General features: G+C 35.6%; 1 protein-coding gene across 3 annotated transcripts in view; it reads left to right on the top strand.

Moving 5' to 3' along the window:
* SNX13 (sorting nexin 13) overlaps positions 1-17,785 on the top strand; it is a 152,333-nt gene extending 134,548 nt beyond the window's left edge. For 2 of the 3 annotated variants that reach the window (XM_017890084.1, XM_017890085.1), the window contains 6 exons: positions 5,730-5,891; positions 7,646-7,717; positions 10,097-10,242; positions 10,494-10,562; positions 12,554-12,666; positions 15,222-15,601. In XM_017890084.1, coding sequence (XP_017745573.1) covers positions 5,730-5,891; positions 7,646-7,717; positions 10,097-10,242; positions 10,494-10,562; positions 12,554-12,666; positions 15,222-15,469 — 810 coding nt within the window. In that variant the 3' untranslated portion in view covers positions 15,470-15,601. Of the gene's footprint in view, positions 1-5,729; positions 5,892-7,645; positions 7,718-10,096; positions 10,243-10,493; positions 10,563-12,553; positions 12,667-15,221 lie in introns of all 3 variants that reach the window. The other variant, XM_017890083.1, reaches the window with a different exon arrangement.
* Positions 17,786-18,028: the final 243 nt, after the last annotated feature.

Genomic DNA, 18,028 nt, shown 5'->3' with positions numbered 1-18,028 from the left:
TTTTTTTTTTTTTTTTTTTTTTTTGGTTTCCATTTGCTTGGTAAATATTCCTCCATCCCTTTATTTTGAGCCTATGCATGTCTTTGCATGTGAGATGGGTCTCCTGAATACAGCACACCAGCGGATCTTGACTCTATCCAATTTGCCAGTCTGTCTCTTTTCATGGGGGGCATTTAGCCCATTTACATGCCAGTCTGTCTGTCTTCATAGGGGGCATTTAGCCCATTTACATTTAAGGTTAATATTGTTATGTGTGAATTTGATCCTGTCATTATGATGCCAGCTGGTTATTTTGCCCATTAGTTGATGCAGTTTCTTCATAGTGTCAATGGTGTTTGCCATTTCATATGTTTTTGCAGTGGCTGGTACTGGTTTTTTCTTTCCATGTTTAGTGCTCCCTTTAGGAGCTCCTGTGAGGCAGGCCTGGTGGTGACAAAATCTCATAGCATTTGATTGTTTATACAGAATTTTATTTCTCCTTTGCTTGTGAAGCTTTATTTGGCTGAATATGAAATTCTGGGTTGAAAATTCTTTTCTTTAAGAATGTTGAATATTGGCCCCCACCCTCTTCTGACTTGCAGGGTTTCTGCAAGAGATCTGCTCTTAGTCTGATGGACTTCCCTTCATGGGTGATCCGACCTGTCTCTCTAGCTGCCTTTAACATTGTTTTCCTTCATTTCAACCTTGGTGAATGTGACGATTATGTGTCTTGGTGTTGCTCTTCTTGAGGAGTATCTTTGTGGTGTTCTCTGTATTTCCTGAATTTGAATGTTGGCCTGCTTTGCTAGGTTGGGGAAGTTCTCCTGGATAATATCCTGAAGAGTGTTTTCCAACTTAGTTCCATTCTGTCACTTTCAGGTACACCAATCAAACTTAGGTTTGATCTTTTCTCATAGTCCCATATTTCTTGGAGGCTTTGTTCATTTCTTTTCATTCTTTTTTCTCTAATCTTGTCTTCACACTTTATTTCATTAAGTTGATCTTCAATCTCTGATATCCTTTTTTCCGCTTAATCAATTCAGCTATTGATACTTGTGTATGCTTCACAAAGTTCTCATGCTGTGTTTTTCAGCTCCGTCAGGTCATTTATGATCTTCTCTACATTGGTTATTGCAGTTAGCAATTCAGCTATCCTTTTTTCAAGGTTCTTAGCTTCCTCGCATTGGGTTAGAATATGCTCCTTTAGGTCAGAGGGGTTTTACTCACCTTCTGAAGCTTACTTCTATCAATTTGTCAAACTCATTCTCCATCCAGTTTTGTTCCTTTGCTAGCGAGGACTTGTGATCCTTTGGAGGAGAAGACGCCTTTGGTTTTTGGAATTTTCAGCCTTTTGCGCTGGTTTTTCCTCTTCTTCGTGGATTTATCTACCTTTGGTCTTTGATGTTGCTGACCTTCAGATGGGTTTCTGTGTGCACGTCCTTTTTGTTGATGTTGATACTGTTCCTTTCTTTTTGTTAGTTTTCCTTCTAATGATCAGGCCCCTCTGTGGCAAGTCTGCTGGAGTTTGCTGGAGGTCTGCTTCAGACCCTGTTTGCCCGAGTATCACCAGCGGAGGCTGCAGAGCAGCGAAGATTGCTGGCCGTTCCTTCCTGTGGATGCTTCATCCCAGAGGGGCACTCTCCACATGCCAGCTGGAGCTCTCCTGTATGAGGTGTCTGTTGATCCCTGATGGGAGGTGTCTCCCAGGCAGGAGGCATAGGGGTCAGGGACCCACGTGAGGAGGCAGTCTGTCCCTTAGTAGAGCTCCCAGCTATGCTGGGAGATCTGCCAGTCTTCAGAGCAGGCAGGCAGGAGCGTTTAAGCCTGCTGAAGCTGCGCCCACAACTGCACCTTTCCCCACATGCTCTGTCCCAGGGAGATTGGAGTTTTATCTATAAGCCCCTGTCTGGGGTTGCTGCCTTTCAGAGATACCCTGCCCAGAGAGGAAGAATCTAGTGAAGCAGTCTGGCTACAGTGGCTTTGCGGAGTTGTGGTGGGCTCCGCCCAGTTCGACCTTCCTTGTGGCTTTGCTGACACTATAGGAGAAAACCACCTCCTCAAGCGTTAGTAATGGTGGATGCCCCTCCCCCCCATCAAGCTCCAGTGTCCTAGGTTGACTTCAGACTGCTGTGCTGGCAGCAAGAATTTCAAGCTAATGGATCTTATAGCTTGCTGGGCTCCATGGGGGTGGGATCTGCTGAGCTAGACCACTTGGCTCCCTGGCTTCAGCCCTCTTTCCAGGGGAGTGAACAGTTCTGTCTCGGTGGAGTTCCAGGTACCACTGGGGTACGAAAAAGACTCCTGCAGTTAGCTTGGTGTCTGCCCAAACTGCTGCCCAGTTTTGTGCTTGAAACCCAGGCCCCTGGTGGCGTAGGTATAGGAGGGAATCTGCTGGTCTGTGGGTTGCAAAGACTGGGAAAAGCGTAGTATCTGGACCAAAAATCACTGTTCCTCAAGGCACAGTCCTTCATGGCTTCCCTTGGCTGGGGAAGGGAGTTCCCCGACCCCTTGCACTTCCCACGTGAGGTGACTCCCCACCTTGCTTCAGCTCGCCCTCTGTGAACTGCACCCATTGTCTAACCAGTCCCAGTGAGATGAACTGGGTACCTCAGTTGGAAATGGAGAAATCACCCACCTCCTGCGTTGATCTCTCTGGGAGCTGCAGACTGGAGCTGTTCCTATTTGGCCATCTTGCTAGCCACTCACTTTTTTTAATAAATTAATAATGGAGTCTGTCTGTCCTTCTGATTAATTTCTGGCAATCCACCATAACACACGTTTTTCGAAAATCATATTGGTGATAACCAAGATCATGCTGACCTCTTTAGAATGTCAGAATAATTTTTATGCATTTTAAGAATTTGTGGTTTCCAGCTTTAAATGATAGTTCAATTTTTTTTATTTCACTGGAAATTAAATAGCTATTAAAGTAGATCATCTGCGAACATTTTATCAGTGGCCATTCAGAACTTGAGAAATAATATTTGTAACATTAACTTGGTCACACAGTGTATCCTAGCTTTAGAAAACCTGTGAAACAATTTTTAGAAAGACTAACTGACAAGTAGCCTTCTTCCTTTGTACACAGTATCTTTCTATTCAGTTTTGTATCATGGTGAAGGGATTTTAAATTTAAGATCTAAATTTAAGTTAAAATACCATTTTATATGTTGTTGACATTACATATAACTCAGCCGGGGTGGTAATTGACTGAATATACAGCATCTGTGTAAGGACAGCTAAGTATACACTTACGCTGGCAATCCATAATCTCCTGTGCATGATCATCTGAAAGTTTTTTTCTAAGAATCTACTTTAAAACAAATCTTGTTTTTGGAAATGTTTTCATACAATGATGGACTTTGCTTTTATGCCTGTGAAATTCTGCCTCTTTCATGGTTAAGCAACAGAGTCACTTTTAGAGGTTTTTCATTCTTCTTACCCCACTTCCCTCCTACTACAAATGCTTGGGCTTTACCTTTAGGGGAAAAAAATACTTCTGTACTTCTGGGATACTACACAGACAACTATTTTTAATTATTAGGAAATTCATTTTATAGATTATATAGATTGTTTCTCTTAGAGTATCAATGGTAGTATAGCCTCATGCCTGGGTAAGCATATGAGATAGTATTCATTTAACCAATGCATAGTAGGTAAACTCAACTTAAACACTGCTGTGAAGTGTAAGATGTATAAATTTCTAAAATATTTTTGAGGATGTCATACTATTTATAAACTCAGGTTGGGGATTAAATTGAAATTCATGCCTTTTATGCTTCTGAAATGCTATTTCTTCTGTGAATATTTTAACTTGTTAGCAAGGTGGCAGTTTTTTCCCAAGCTGCACATTTTAAATGTTGTATTGTCATGCTTAATGTTTATCTCGCTTTAGAATTCTACGCTATGTTCTCATGATTAGCTTATTTATATGTTATTACCATTTAAAAGAAAAGGCCACAGTGTTGCAAGTAATGTCCCAGTTGATTTGAACATACTGTTGTGGTTGACCAAAAACTATGGTATATTGAATTAGAATTACACATTTGTATGCATGCACGCGCATGCGCGCGTGCACGCGCGCACACACACCAGCCACACGTGAGAATTAACTTCATCTTTTTATCTTTGTATTTCTCTTCGCCAGTGGTCGTGTTTTTCAAATCCTTATTCAAGCCAGTTTCTGTCCTTTGATTTTACTCTTGGTTGTACTCTGACAGTGTCCCTTCTAGGGGTGGATGTTCCGGCAAGCATGTCTACGGTACTAGGGGCTGAGCCAGGGAGTAACTAGGGACTGGGCCAGGGAGTAACCATCCAAAACTCTCAGCCCTTGTACAGTTATCTTGAAATTCACTTCTTACTTTACTTTTGAAATTCACTTACTTTATTTTACTATTTTACTCATTTTTACATTTTCTAGTTTTTCTTGATGAAAGCCATGAAAATATAATTAGAGTGAAGGAGTTTTGTCTTCTTGTTATCTATTAATGTTGCTATGATTCCAAAGCAGTGAGATTCAGTTTTGTTACTGTTACTCATTTTTTTCTTTTTGCATGGAACATAATTTGTTTTCCCTGGTAGCTTTTATGATGTTTACCTTTTTTTTTTTCTGGAAAATATTTCTGTAGTTTTGTATGACTGGTTTTGTGTCTTTTCTTTGATTTCTTTATTTTTGTTAAAAATCTCTCAGTCTCATCTGCATCTCTAGTCTGGTTTCTTTAGATGTCTCTTTATTAATAGAAATTATTTTACATTTTATGGCCATAATACCATTTTTGCTTTCTGTCACTCTGAAGATTTTTATTTCCTTTTATATCTCTGGTCATATTTCCTTTTACAGTTTTTGTAATTCCACCTTGCTAAGATAAGATTTACATGTCTGATTTGCAACGTCTCTTTTCCTTCTTTGTAGTGAACTTTAAATTTCCTCTGTAGATTTTAATTGCACATATAATGTATTCTAAAATTATTTTTTTAAAATCTTAAATATTTATTAGTTATTTCAGTTTTCTGTTTATTTTACCTGTTTTCTGTTCAGTATCTACTCAGAATACCTAATTGTTGCTTTGACCTGTGCCAGAAGTATATAGTGGCTAATTCTCGTTGCATCAGTTTCTGTTTTGGAAAATATTTTTTCTTTTACAATTTTGAATGGAAAACTTTTTTTATTCAAAATCTCTTTAATAAAGAGGCAGCCAAAGCTTATATTGATATTTTAAGAATAGCCTCATCTGTCAAATTTTCAAATCATATATGTGTATGTGAAAATGCTTTTTTTTGTGTGACAAGGGTCTCACTTTTGCCCAGGCTGGAGTGTGTGGAGTGCAGTGACATGATCACGGCTCACTGCAGCCTTGAACTCCTGAGATCAAGCCATACTCTTGCCTCACTTTCCCCAGTAGCTCGGACCACAGGCATGTACCAACATGTCTGGCTTTTTTTTTTTTTGTAGAGATGGAGTCTCACTGTGTTGCCCAGGCTGGTCTCAAACTCCTGGATTCAAGTGATCCTTCCACTACAGCCTTCCAAAGTGCTGCGATTATAGGCATGAGCCACTGTGCCCAGCCGAAAATACGTTTTTAAGACACACTGAAGACAACATTTCTGTACTTTTAAAATGTAACGACATAATATAGACCAGAGAATTATTGCATCTTTCCAGTGTTGCACTCTATATTTTCCAAGTCTTGTCATTTGGATAACAACTCTGGTATAATAAAATCATGATATAACCTCTTTTTTCCCTTTAGATGGACACTTTTGTAAATCCGCTTCGCAATTCTATGAGGAATGTTTCAAATGCAGTTAAATCCCTTCCTGATAGTTTGGCAGAGGGAATGACTAAAATGTCAGACAACATGGGCAAAATGTCAGAAAGATTAGGTCAAGACATAAAGCAATCATTTTTTAAGGTAAGAAGACATTTTCAGTAATGTCTAAAGCAAACTTTTTAAGTCAACTAAGAAGTATTGAATTCTGGTTGGATTTACCTTATTCCCTTAACCTTTCCAAACGTTGCTAGACACATAGTCTCATAAAGAATAAAAAACTAAAGAGAAAAATTCTTATCAGAAATGAGTATTATAAAATCCACTTACTTGTTAGTCTCTGCTGTGGTAGGGTTTTAAAATTCATTTAAAACCAAAGCTTAAAATTAGTAAAGTTAACATTCTTTATCTTGTTTTATTTCATTATGCCATTTTTATTATAAAGTACTATTAAATTTAGTAGCAAACAAATAAATTCTGTTGTGCAAATGAGTTATACTAGTATTCACTCAGGAAGCATAAAGTCTTATTTCTCCTGATTTACATGATAGAATGATTACCAGATCAAAGAGAAGAAAAGTTCATCATTACCGTCAGTCTCTGGGCTCATACATTACTGGGTATAGACCTCTGCGTGTCATAAAATAATTTCCCAGGGAGATTTTTTTTTTTAATTACATTAACACGTAAAGATACTAGACTGTAGTTTGTTGAATTCCTAATTAACATTTTAAAAATCATTTTGACATAGTTACTTGAAGTTGTAATCAAGGCTATAAAACATATAGCTATTAGAATTTTGTAGTGGATAGATTATGCTTGAATGTAAGGGAAATGTATTAAAACATAGGTATTCTTTAATCTAAGGGCCACTCCTAAAATTGTGTAAATCATACTTTTCTGTTAATTCTCATACTTTCTCTGATGCCTCATTTTTATTTCTATTTGCGAGGAAGTATACTAACACTGAAATCAGTATTGTTCAATCCCACTTCTGCTGTTCATTACTCATATGAATTTGTACAAAAGTCACTGAACTTTTCTAGGCCTCTTTGTCGTCACCAATAACTTGAGATGGTCTTGACAATCCTTCCTGTCCTGACAAAATGATTTTCAGCCAATACTGATCTTTCTGTCCTTTCCATCTAACATTTTGTTAATTTCTTAAACGTATTAACATACTATATCAAAAGCTCTTCATGGCAAAAAGAAAGTCGATTGGAGCTCTGTTCCCTGGCAGTACTACTAACTACAATCGTGCGTCACTTAACAACAGGGATATGTTCTGATAAATGTGTCATTGGGTGATTTCATCATCTGGGAACATCATAGAATGAACTTACACAAACCTAGATGGTATGTGTAAGTTCCACAAACCTACTTCTCATTTAGGCTGTTATAGTATTGCCTATTGCTCCGAGGCTACTAACCTGTACAGGATGCTACTGTACTGAATACTATAGGCATTTTAACACAATGGTACACATTTGTATATCTAAATATATCTACACAGAAAAAATGCAGTAAAAATATAGTATTCCAGTCTTATGGTATCACTCTGGTATTGTTGAACAAAACGTCGTTACACGATGCATGACTTTTTGGCTTTCAAGTCATTTAACCTTTCATGGCTTTGAATTCTAAAAAATATGGGAGTTTGACTGACTAATTTTTCTTTCCAACTCAAAAGTCATTTATTTTGTAAAGGAGAAAACCCTTTTAGTAATGAAATAATTACTCTTTGTATTTGGGTCCAAATTTTAGATTGTTAAATTTGGCTTATATATTGTACCAAAAGTCAGATCAAATGCTGATACTCATTTAGGTTTATTATTGTGTTGTGTTCTTTCACTGTCTGCTTTAGTGTGTTTACTTTGTGGGTTTGGTTTTGGTTTTAGGTGCCTCCTTTAATTCCTAAGACTGATTCAGACCCTGAACATCGCCGAGTTTCGGCTCAACTTGACGATAATGTGAGTTAATTTTATTCTTGGTAGTATTTAGTTTAAGTCATACTTGGCATATCTTTTTAACTTTTTAATGAAGTGTAATATGTATATGTATCATTAATGTGCACATACTGTGAGTGTTAAGCTTGAAGAATTCTTACAAAGTGAACATGTCCATGTAACTAGCACTCTAATCAAAAAACAACATTACCACTACTCCAGAATAGCCCCTCATCCTCAGTTCCTGTTAGGACCTTCTCCTCCACCAGGGACCATCACTATCCTAACTTCTACTCTGCTTTTATACTTTGTGTATATGAAACTGTAGTGTATGTGTTCCATGAAGTCTGGCTTTTTTGCTCAACATTGTGATGTTCTTCCATGATGTTTTGTGTGATTGTAGTTTCTTCATTCTTGTGGCTTTATAGTATTCTATTTTGTGAATATAGTACAATCCATTTGTTGTATCATGAATAGTATTTCTGTGAACATTCGTACATGTCTGTACATGTTTCTGTTGGATCTATACTTAGGAATGAAATTGCTGTATCAGGATATAGATATATAAGTTCAGTTTTAGTAGATACTGCCAAGTACTTTTTCAAATTATTTGTACCGTTTACATTGCCATCAGCAGTACTTGAGAGTTCCAGTGTTCTACATCCTGCCAATACTCAGTATTTTGTCTTCCTAATTTTAGCCATTCTGGTTGTTGTATTTCATGTGAATTTGCGTTTTTATAACTGTTGAAATGTTGAACACCTTTTCATATGTTTATTGGCCATTTGAATATTCTGTCTTATGCGTCTGTCAAGACCTTTTGTCATTTTTCTGTTGGCTTAGCTGTCTTAGTTCTTTTGATTAGTAGGAGTGCTTTATGTAATCTGAATGTGAGTTCTTTGTCAGATATATGTAATACATTGTCTTCTACTCTCTAGGGTTCTTTCTTGTGCTATGTATGTAATCTGTGCCTATTACAGGGTCACAGAGATGTCCTAGAATTTTCTTTAAAAACCTTTTTTGTTTTACTGTAACAACATTTAGGTTTGCAATTCATCTGGGATTGATTTTTGTATATGAATTGAGGTATGGATCCAGTTGATCCAAACACCATTTACTGAAAGGGCCATCTTTTCCCCACTGTACTGTTTCTCCCTTATCACAAATCAGGTTACCATATATGTTTGGATCTGTTTTATTCTGTTCTGTTAGGCAGATTTATTTTAAGGTTGTAATTATCTCCTTTCCATTTCCAATTCAATTTGTTTATAATCAACTGTCTTAAGCAAAAATAATATTTTATTTGCTTTTCAAGATTATTTTAGGATATTTTATTAAGTTTATTGATGGCATAATATCCATAACATTGTACCTTTTGGTATGTGGTTTTTACAGTTTAGCTATTTATTAGATTTTCATATGGCACCAAACTCATAGGAATATACTTGATCAGAGAATACGGAAGAATTTATTCTGTCTCAGTGATGAAATGGGTTTCCTTCTCCCCACTGGTTTTGATTAAGCTATTTGATTTCAGTTTTTAAAATTGAAGGTGCACTAAGGAAATGTTTACAACATGACAGTGAAAAATGTGTAGCTCATGCTTTCTTGCCAGTATTTAAATTACAGTGTTGACGAGGAAATAATTAGAAACAGTTTCTCAGTGATGAAAGAATTATAAAATTACTAACAATTATATGTGGTACTAAATCTGTACCTGCTTTTTATTTTATACATATTTTTTCACATCAGAGCATTCCGATCATCTTCCTTCTTGCCTTACTGATTGTATACTCCGATAATAAAACTGTAGTGACTTTTATTTGTTAAAAGCTAAAAGAAAATTCTAGTAATTTAGTAAACTGTGCCTTTTGTAATGTGAATTTAGTTGTGTGCTGGATTGAACTTCAGCGTCTTTTTCCTGAAAGTACATAAATACATACAATTTACTAACTAAGCAAAATACATTATTCTGTATAGTTCATGTTTTGTTCTATTAAATATATGGAGATGTTGAGAATATCTTATTCTTATGAAAAAGATGCATTAGAAAATAGACACAGGGTCTAGCATTTGCCTTATCAAACTCATACAGTCTCTGCCAATAGTAAGAACCAACTTATCTTTTCCTAGGACCTTCATGAATCTACTTTGCCTTGAAAATGTTAAACTATAGCCTTAAAATGTATTCATTATTGTGGGGCTGTGAAGTTCTGTATTCTGTCAGAATGACTGCTAGAAATTTTTTTTTACATTAGAATTTAATGTCAAGTTATGAAGGCTAAAATGTAACTTGTTCCCTGACTTGTGAAATACCAGTCATTTAGTAAAAGCTACAAAAGTAACCATTCATAGTAGATAGCTAACTCAAACTTATTCTTATTTCTTCCCATATATTGTCAGGTGGATGACAATATTCCACTTAGAGTAATGCTGCTTCTCATGGATGAAGTATTCGACTTAAAAGAAAGAAATCAGTGGTTGCGAAGGAATATCAAAAACCTACTTCAACAGCTTATTAGAGCTACATATGGTGATACTATTAATAGGTACCACTCTTTTCCTCCTTGCTTCTAATCTGATCTTACTTAGCTATTAAACTTTTACTTCTGGAAGTAGATTGCTCAACCTTTGTAAGATAATTTTTTTCTCTGGGTCTTTTAAGAACATCGTTAAAGCAGTCTGTTGCTCTCAGGGGTAATTTACATCTAAATTAAGTTGCTTGCTCTATGAAAGTCATGTTTATTTTTTTCACCTTCTGAAAATTTAACCTTACTCATTTACATTTCTTTACTTTCAGAAAAATAGTTGACCATGTTGATTGGATGACTTCACCTGAACAAGTAGCCGACTCAGTGAAACGTTTCAGGTATATCTTAAGACACAGTCACTTCTTTCAGGTAGTACAGAGTTTAGCATTGTTATCACTAATTAACTTTCATTGCTTTTGTTTCCTTCCTGGACATAAAGTCGGTTTTGTTATCATTGATAAGCAAAAAGACTTCTAAGAATTATACTAAACGTTTGTCTCATGAACCTATTGGTCTTTGTTTCTTTAAAACCAGAATAGGAAAAGTATGGAAGAAAGATCTTTCAAATGATAGGCTACATTTTTATCACAGTACAATGGCTGTAAGATAATTTAAATATTCACCTAAAAATGTTGCGGTTCTGGCCGGGCGCGGTGGCTCAAGCCTGTAATCCCAGCACTTTGGGAGGCCAAGACGGGCGGATCACGAGGTCAGGAGATCGAGACCATCCTGGCTAACGCTGAAACCCCGTCTCTACTAAAAAATACAAAAAACTAGCCGGGCGAGGTGGCTGGCGCCTGTAGTCCCAGTTACTCGGGAGGCTGAGGCAGGAGAATGGCGTAAACCCGGGAGGCGGAGCTTGCAGTGAGCTGAGATCCGGCCACTGCACTCCAGCCCGGGCGACAGAGCGAGACTCCGTCTCCAAAAAAAAAAAAAAATGTTGCGGTTCTATAATCAAATATCTAGTTTTGGGGATTAGTTTTCCGCAGTTGTATTTGCTATTGGAACCTATACAGGGAACAAAAATTAAGGAGATACTCTACTTCATATTTCTTTCTACAAAAAATACTGAGCCCCTCCTTTGGGCCTAGCACTCAGCCCATTGCTGAGATAAGATGCAGTCCCTTGAGGAAAGTACAGATAGTAGAGAAATAAACCTCTTTTCTAAAAATGAAGATAACCAATGTGTAAAAATTCATGGTATCACGTATTTTGAAAGGAAGGAAAGGAAGCAAGAAGGGAACTATCAGTATTGAACACTAACTTAAGTTCTTGGCACTGTGCACAGTATTTTATGTATGCTTTCTGATTTTATGCCATTTTATGAGGTAGTAGATATTTTGTCTCTATTTTGTTAGAAGGAAATTGAGGATTAGAGAAGCTGAATAGGCTCTCAGGCTACAAAGTGGGGAATCTGGTTTCTCTAATCTGAAGCTAAGTTTCTTCCCACTGTACCATACTGTTTCCAAAATTTGGACAACCTGCCCTGGCATGTTTATTTTGTTTCAGGTGGGTAAATGATGTTCCTCTGGAGTGGTGATTTTCAACATTGGCTGTTCATTGAAATCACCTGTAGAGCTTTAAAAATTACTAATCCCTGGATCCCATGTCCAGGGAGTCTGACTTAATCCAGTGAAAGGCCTGTACATTAAGAGCATGTAAAGCTCTCAGGTGCTTCTAATGTGTAAAGTTAAGAACAGCAGCTCTGGGGAGTCTGACCCTCACACCAAATTCCCAGATGAAAGGTTAGTTTTTGTGCTCATCCCTGCCTTCAGACCAAGAGTTGGGGAACAGGAGTAAAGCCCACTGAAAGTTAAGAAGAATGGGTTGTTTTACGTGTGAAAGTCAATCCATCTGTAAGTTGTGGGCTTTGAATTTAGTCTTATGTAGGCTTAATTATAAGAGGATTGGGATGGCACAACTGAAGGAGATTGGTGTTAAACTCTAAGGCATTGAAATTCAAGATATTGTAGGGTTGCATTTGGATGAGATGTTCCATCAGCAGATGCCCACTTTGAGTTTAAATGGCTGTGATATAGTCATCTACGTATCCCATTTTGCTGTCTTCATTAGTGTTTATGAACTGCATTGGTGCATAATTTATCTCTTATTTTTTCTTGTGTTTGTTTTTTTTGAATCCCCAAAATTGAACCCTACACTTACTTGATCTTTGTTGAATATCATTAAAGCTGTATATTAATAAAAGAAAATCTGAAACTTTTCTTTCTGTTCGCATTTGTATTTTCTGTAGAAATTTGAAATAATTTTATCAGTTTGTATCATTAGAAAATGAAAATGTTTACAAAATTTATTTAATCTTCTCAAATAGAGATGCATTTTGGCCAAATGGCATTTTAGCAGAGACTATTCCATGCAGAGATAAAAGTATTCGAATGAGAACAAGAGTAGCAGGAAAAACGAAATTACTTGCAATTATGCCAGGTGAGTGGGCATGTGTAGTTAAAAATCTCTACAATTTGTCATTCTTCTGAATTTTTAGCATTCATCATGCCAGTGTAACTGCCTTTTGATTATAACAACTACCTTTTGATGGCTTAATACATATCAGGCACTGTACTAGGCATTTCTCATATATTCTTAATCAGTCCTCATAACCCTACTGTAAAGCTAAGGACTGTTAACATCACCACTTTGTATGTGAGGAAACAGAAGCTCAGAGAGGTTAAATAATCTATCCAATGTTTGTAGCTACTAAGCAACAGTTGGTATTCTGACTCGGCTTTAAGTGATGTGAAAGCTTATGCTTTTAACCATTCGCTCTGCTGCCTTGAAACGTATTGGGAGTTAAGTTAAATAAAATACATGACAGGTGAACAGGCTAATAAAATATAAGGTATGAATTTTTCAGGAAGAATATTTGTTCTACTTAGGAAAACAAATTATTTCAAAAACTCCATCTACATAGAAACAACTGATTGGCTGATTATTAATCTTTATTAATATATAATCCCAAACAAAATATACTTAGTAGCATTTTGTTGGTCTGATTTTAGTTACTTCATTAGGGTACAGCTATCTCACTACCTTAGATTTACTTTTTCTCGTTTTTCTTCTTTCAGTCAGAGAAGTTATATAATGTGAAAAGCAATTTAATGTGGCTGGGAGGTGGTGATGGTTGTTTTGCCACTTGTTAATGAATATCTTTGAAAATGCCGACATGTCTTTTCTCTGTATTTTAATTCTGGATGTAGAGAATGAACAGACATATTTGTGCATTATTTAATATCACACAATACCTATTTTTTCTCTAATTTTGTTGTAATTCAGAACTCTATTTTCTCCATAAATTTTAATGACCAGCTTTCTCTTCCGTCAATTAAATTAAAAATTTGCCACATGATTTTAATTCTTACCTATATACGGTTTCATTTGCTGGTAAAAAAAGCAAATTATAGAAATAACATTTTAGAAAAATAAGAAACAATTGCTTAAGATATTATTTAATATACTATTATAGTAAACCTGATTGTGCTATATAGACTGACTCAGTTATCTAGCTGGAAGAAATCTTTATTCACCAAATATTTATTGAAAGTTATTATGTGCCAGATGCTGTTCTTTGCACTTATGTTTGCTTTCTTGGAGATTACTTTCCAATAGAAATAGGGGACTCAAAAACACACAAAACAAATAAATGGAATGTAGTATGTTAGATAAGTGATAAGTACTAAAGAGGAAGATACTGCAGAAAAATGGAATAGGTAGTGTCAGATGGGTTGCAGCTTTAGATGGGGTGGCCAGGGCAGCCCTCACTGAGAAGATGACAGTGATGTGAAGATCTGAAGGAAGTGAGTGAGGGTACATATAAAAGTATATGAATTTATATATACATAATCCTTGCCTATTTTTTAGTAAATTCTCAAAATTTTTGCTTTAAATTATTTGGTACTCCTAGTTAGATAACGACTTTTTGGAAATTGTATGTTTCTTTCCGAAGCAGCAAAATGATATTTATGTTATCAATATTATGAATAATTCATAATTATGAATAATTAAGAATATGATGAATAATTAATAATCATACATGTTGGTCTCATAATCAAATCTCTGTAGTAACTTGGTGTTATTTATGAATAAATGCCAAATTTGCTCACTCTTAGTCACAACACTATCAGTTTTCTATTTTCTTCACTTTCTTCACTTTGAATTTAAATAAAATTCAACCAAACTTATACTATCCCCATTTCTTGAACATGCTTTGTTATTCTAGTTACTGCTTATTTGCTCATTCATGTCCATTTCACCAAGGCTAATCCTTCATCTCATTGCACCTATCAAAATCCTGCCCAAGTAGAAAGTCTCCTTTACCTGTCACTTTCTTAAAGGGAACTTTTCTTTGTTACCACATCTGGAAGTCTCCCCACTACAAATATTCTTATACTTTTAGCATTTTTATGGCATGGTTACTATGCCAGGGGTTTTTGTAGATCAGGGATTAGGTTTTTTTTTTCCCTGTGTTCAATGAAACTTTATTCACCATCATGGATTAGTTTGTTTCCTTATAGCATTTGTTACTGTTCATTAGGCGTACTAAGAATATTTGTATAATATTACAAAGTTTACAGATCACTTTTCACATTATCTCATTAAAGACTTACAAATCCTTATAGTTATAAGGATGTTTGTTATTATAAATTCTCCTTTTCAGATGAGGAAAGAGTCAGGGTGGTGGGTAAGTATCACATGGGTATTAAGGGACACGTTTGTAATTGTAGTTTGGGATCTTTGAGACTTTTTTTTATCTTTTACACCTGTGCTATATTCCCTCCCAGTAGCTTTTGCATAAGTGGATAAATAGATGCATGCATGCAAAGATGCATATTAAGCTTCAGGTGTAGTACATAGCTGAAATGCATTAACTGGTTACCTACTGTTTATCAGTTACTCTGCTGTATACCTTAATTTAAGAGCATTTAAGAGTTTAGGTCTTGTGTTTCCTTTGAGTAATTGTGTGTATTTTCTCCCACTTCATTTAGATGAACTGAAGCACATTATTGGGGCTGAGACAACACGGAAAGGTATTCTTCGTGTTTTTGAAATGTTTCAGCATAACCAATTAAATAGGAGAATGGTTTATGTCTTCTTGGAAGGCTTTTTAGAAACCTTATTTCCACAGTATAAATTCCGTGAACTTTTCAACAAACTGCATTCACGGTCAAAGCAGATGCAGAAATATAAACAGAAACTTCAAACTACGCAAGCGCCTTCTTTACAGAAAAGGTGACACTCCACTCTATGAAGCTGGTATTCATTTTGTCCAGGACTAATGGTATGGACAGATCTTCTGGGGCTTAACTCAAATACTGTTGTGTCTGCACCAGTCTTTTAGTGTCTCAAAATAGATTATTAATACATCCATAAGTCTGTGGTTCTTCTCATTCTCATCTATAATCCACCATTAACAAGAGAGATTTCTGTGTCTTAAATGATTTGGTGCATATTTTGCAACATTGAGAGAAAACTGCCCCCATCTCAAGCAAGAATGGCGTTGGTTTCTTCCATTTCGAACTAATCAGCATTCTCCAGCAATGACAAAATGCCAGTGTATATATGAAAGCTAAGGAAAGCACAAAACAATGGTTCAGAGATAAATTGGCTAATTTGTTTAACAGTTGGAGACTGTGCAGTGTACGATTTGGAGGAATTTGTTTGGCATAATGATTTTGTAGGTCTGTGTCAGCATTTTGATATATTGTGAATTAGCCAGGTGAATGATCCTTGAAACATCTCTTTCAGGTCTGGGGAAAGAGACAGAATGCCCTTAAAGTGTGAAATAACCTTATACCTGAATTACAGTTTTGTGATATAAAATAAAGCTGAGTATAAAATAAAACCAATCAAACACAGAATTTGATTGGATTTGTTATTCATTGGTATACAACAATATTTATTCTTCTGTGTGCTTTAAGGGCTGTGTTATGCTCTTATGGTACTCAGTTTTGTGTTTCCTTTTGGCATTCTTTGTGCAAAAAAGAAGCATGTGGTGGCTCTCATTTAAATTTCAAAATTATTAGTTTCATCTTTAACAGATTACTGATTATACAGAAGATATAATTTATTGGAAGAACTGCCAAATACATTTTGTCCTTCTAAAAATATGGAAATTTAAATAGTAGTCTGGAAAGTTACCATATGATAATTTTTAATTATGTGATCTAGACATGCCTTAGGTAACTGCAGAAATAGCAAATTAAATGATTAATGAGCTTATTAGTCATAGTAAACATACAAATTCCTAATTCTATGACAGTGTACATAAATGAAAAAAGAACTATAATATTTTTTAAAATATGCTTTTATTTATATTTCACATAATGTAAAATTCTACAAAATAAAGCTAGTAGGCAAAACCCCTCAGTGTATACCTTTAAACCCATAAATTAATTTTATACCAATAAAATAAAATACTTTCTCTAGTTTTGGAGCTTCTGTATTTCCTATAGTTTTCTCACTGTCCATTTTATCCATCTTAGAAGTCTTCATATCCCTTCTATGCAGGATTTCTGCGTAGTTTTAAATATTTTCATTGTCTAAGGGTTTCGGTGTGTCAGCTTTTTTTGTTTTAAAATAATTAACACTAAAACCTTAAATAGTGAAGCTACTTATCAGACCACTGAGCCAAGATCCTGGTATTAAAAGAAAGTCTGGGTGCTTAAGATAAAGGGACAGAGTATTGGTATCCCAGTTACTTGGGAGCTTTAAGATTGGAACAAGATATCACTGTCTTGTTTTCCCTTAGATCCTACTTTCAAAGTGAGGCCTATTAACAGAATAAAGCCTTTCTTTAAAGCTTTATAATAATCATATTTATTAATAATGCTGTTGTGTATACTTATAGTATGCATATATTCAGCATATGTTGCATGTCTTCAGAATTACATAAAATGAAATCCCTTTCATTGCAACTTGCAAGTAAGAAAAGATCCTTAGTGGCTCTGGTGGAAGAAATAGTATTTCTTCTCAGGGTGTCTCCCTGCCTTGGCCCCTCCCTGAGCCCTAGGCTTTGAAAGTGAAGATGTGTGAAACATGTCTGTAGGAAGCATCAGCATGGCCATAAGTGCAATGATTTTCATATATGCCCCTGCCCATTTCAAATATATTTTTGACATGAATAAATCTAAGAGTATATGGAATGATTCATGTAAGAGCCTAGCGTGTACATGTGAAAAAGCATTTCTATATGATGTGAGGAGCACTGGCCATCAACCAGGGAAAGAAAGGTCATGTAATACTGTAAATTTTCAAAATAGAGCCCTGCAAGATAACTGCAGTCATACCAAAAACTATTTGAGTAAATGGATTTTAAAGTAATTTTGTTTAAAAGAGTTTATATTTCAGAAGCAGAAAATGTCAAATGATAGTCTTTGTAAATGGTGGTGCATCTTCTCTATGCACATCTGTCTTTTACATCAGAAAGAGCTGTGGTCGTGCTAAAATTAGAGATAACTTTTTGAATGACTTGGTCAAGCTGTGTGTAAAATATTTAACCATAAGTCAAGTACAGTGTACTATGTTTAATAAAGTTACTACATTTAATGCATTTATTGCATATGTGAATATATACATGAAGAGGCTTTATGTCTTCTCTTATTTGATTTTGAATGTTTTTTAAGTCAGTGGTGCCTTTAGGCAAGAACTTTCAAAATTAATCATTCTTTGTGTTTTCTGATTTTTCAGGTAACATGTAAACTAGGAACCATCATAGTTTATTCACCTTAAAAAATTGATTGTATTATTTAAATACATCACTTAGATGGGCATTTCCTATAATTAGGATATTCCA

This window comes from Rhinopithecus bieti, unplaced genomic scaffold (assembly GCF_001698545.2).
Source record: "Rhinopithecus bieti isolate Rb0 unplaced genomic scaffold, ASM169854v2 scaffold_19861, whole genome shotgun sequence".
NCBI lineage: Eukaryota > Metazoa > Chordata > Mammalia > Primates > Cercopithecidae > Rhinopithecus > Rhinopithecus bieti.
The sequence above is the reverse complement of the archived record's forward strand: the minus strand, read 5'-3'. Positions and strand labels throughout refer to the sequence as shown.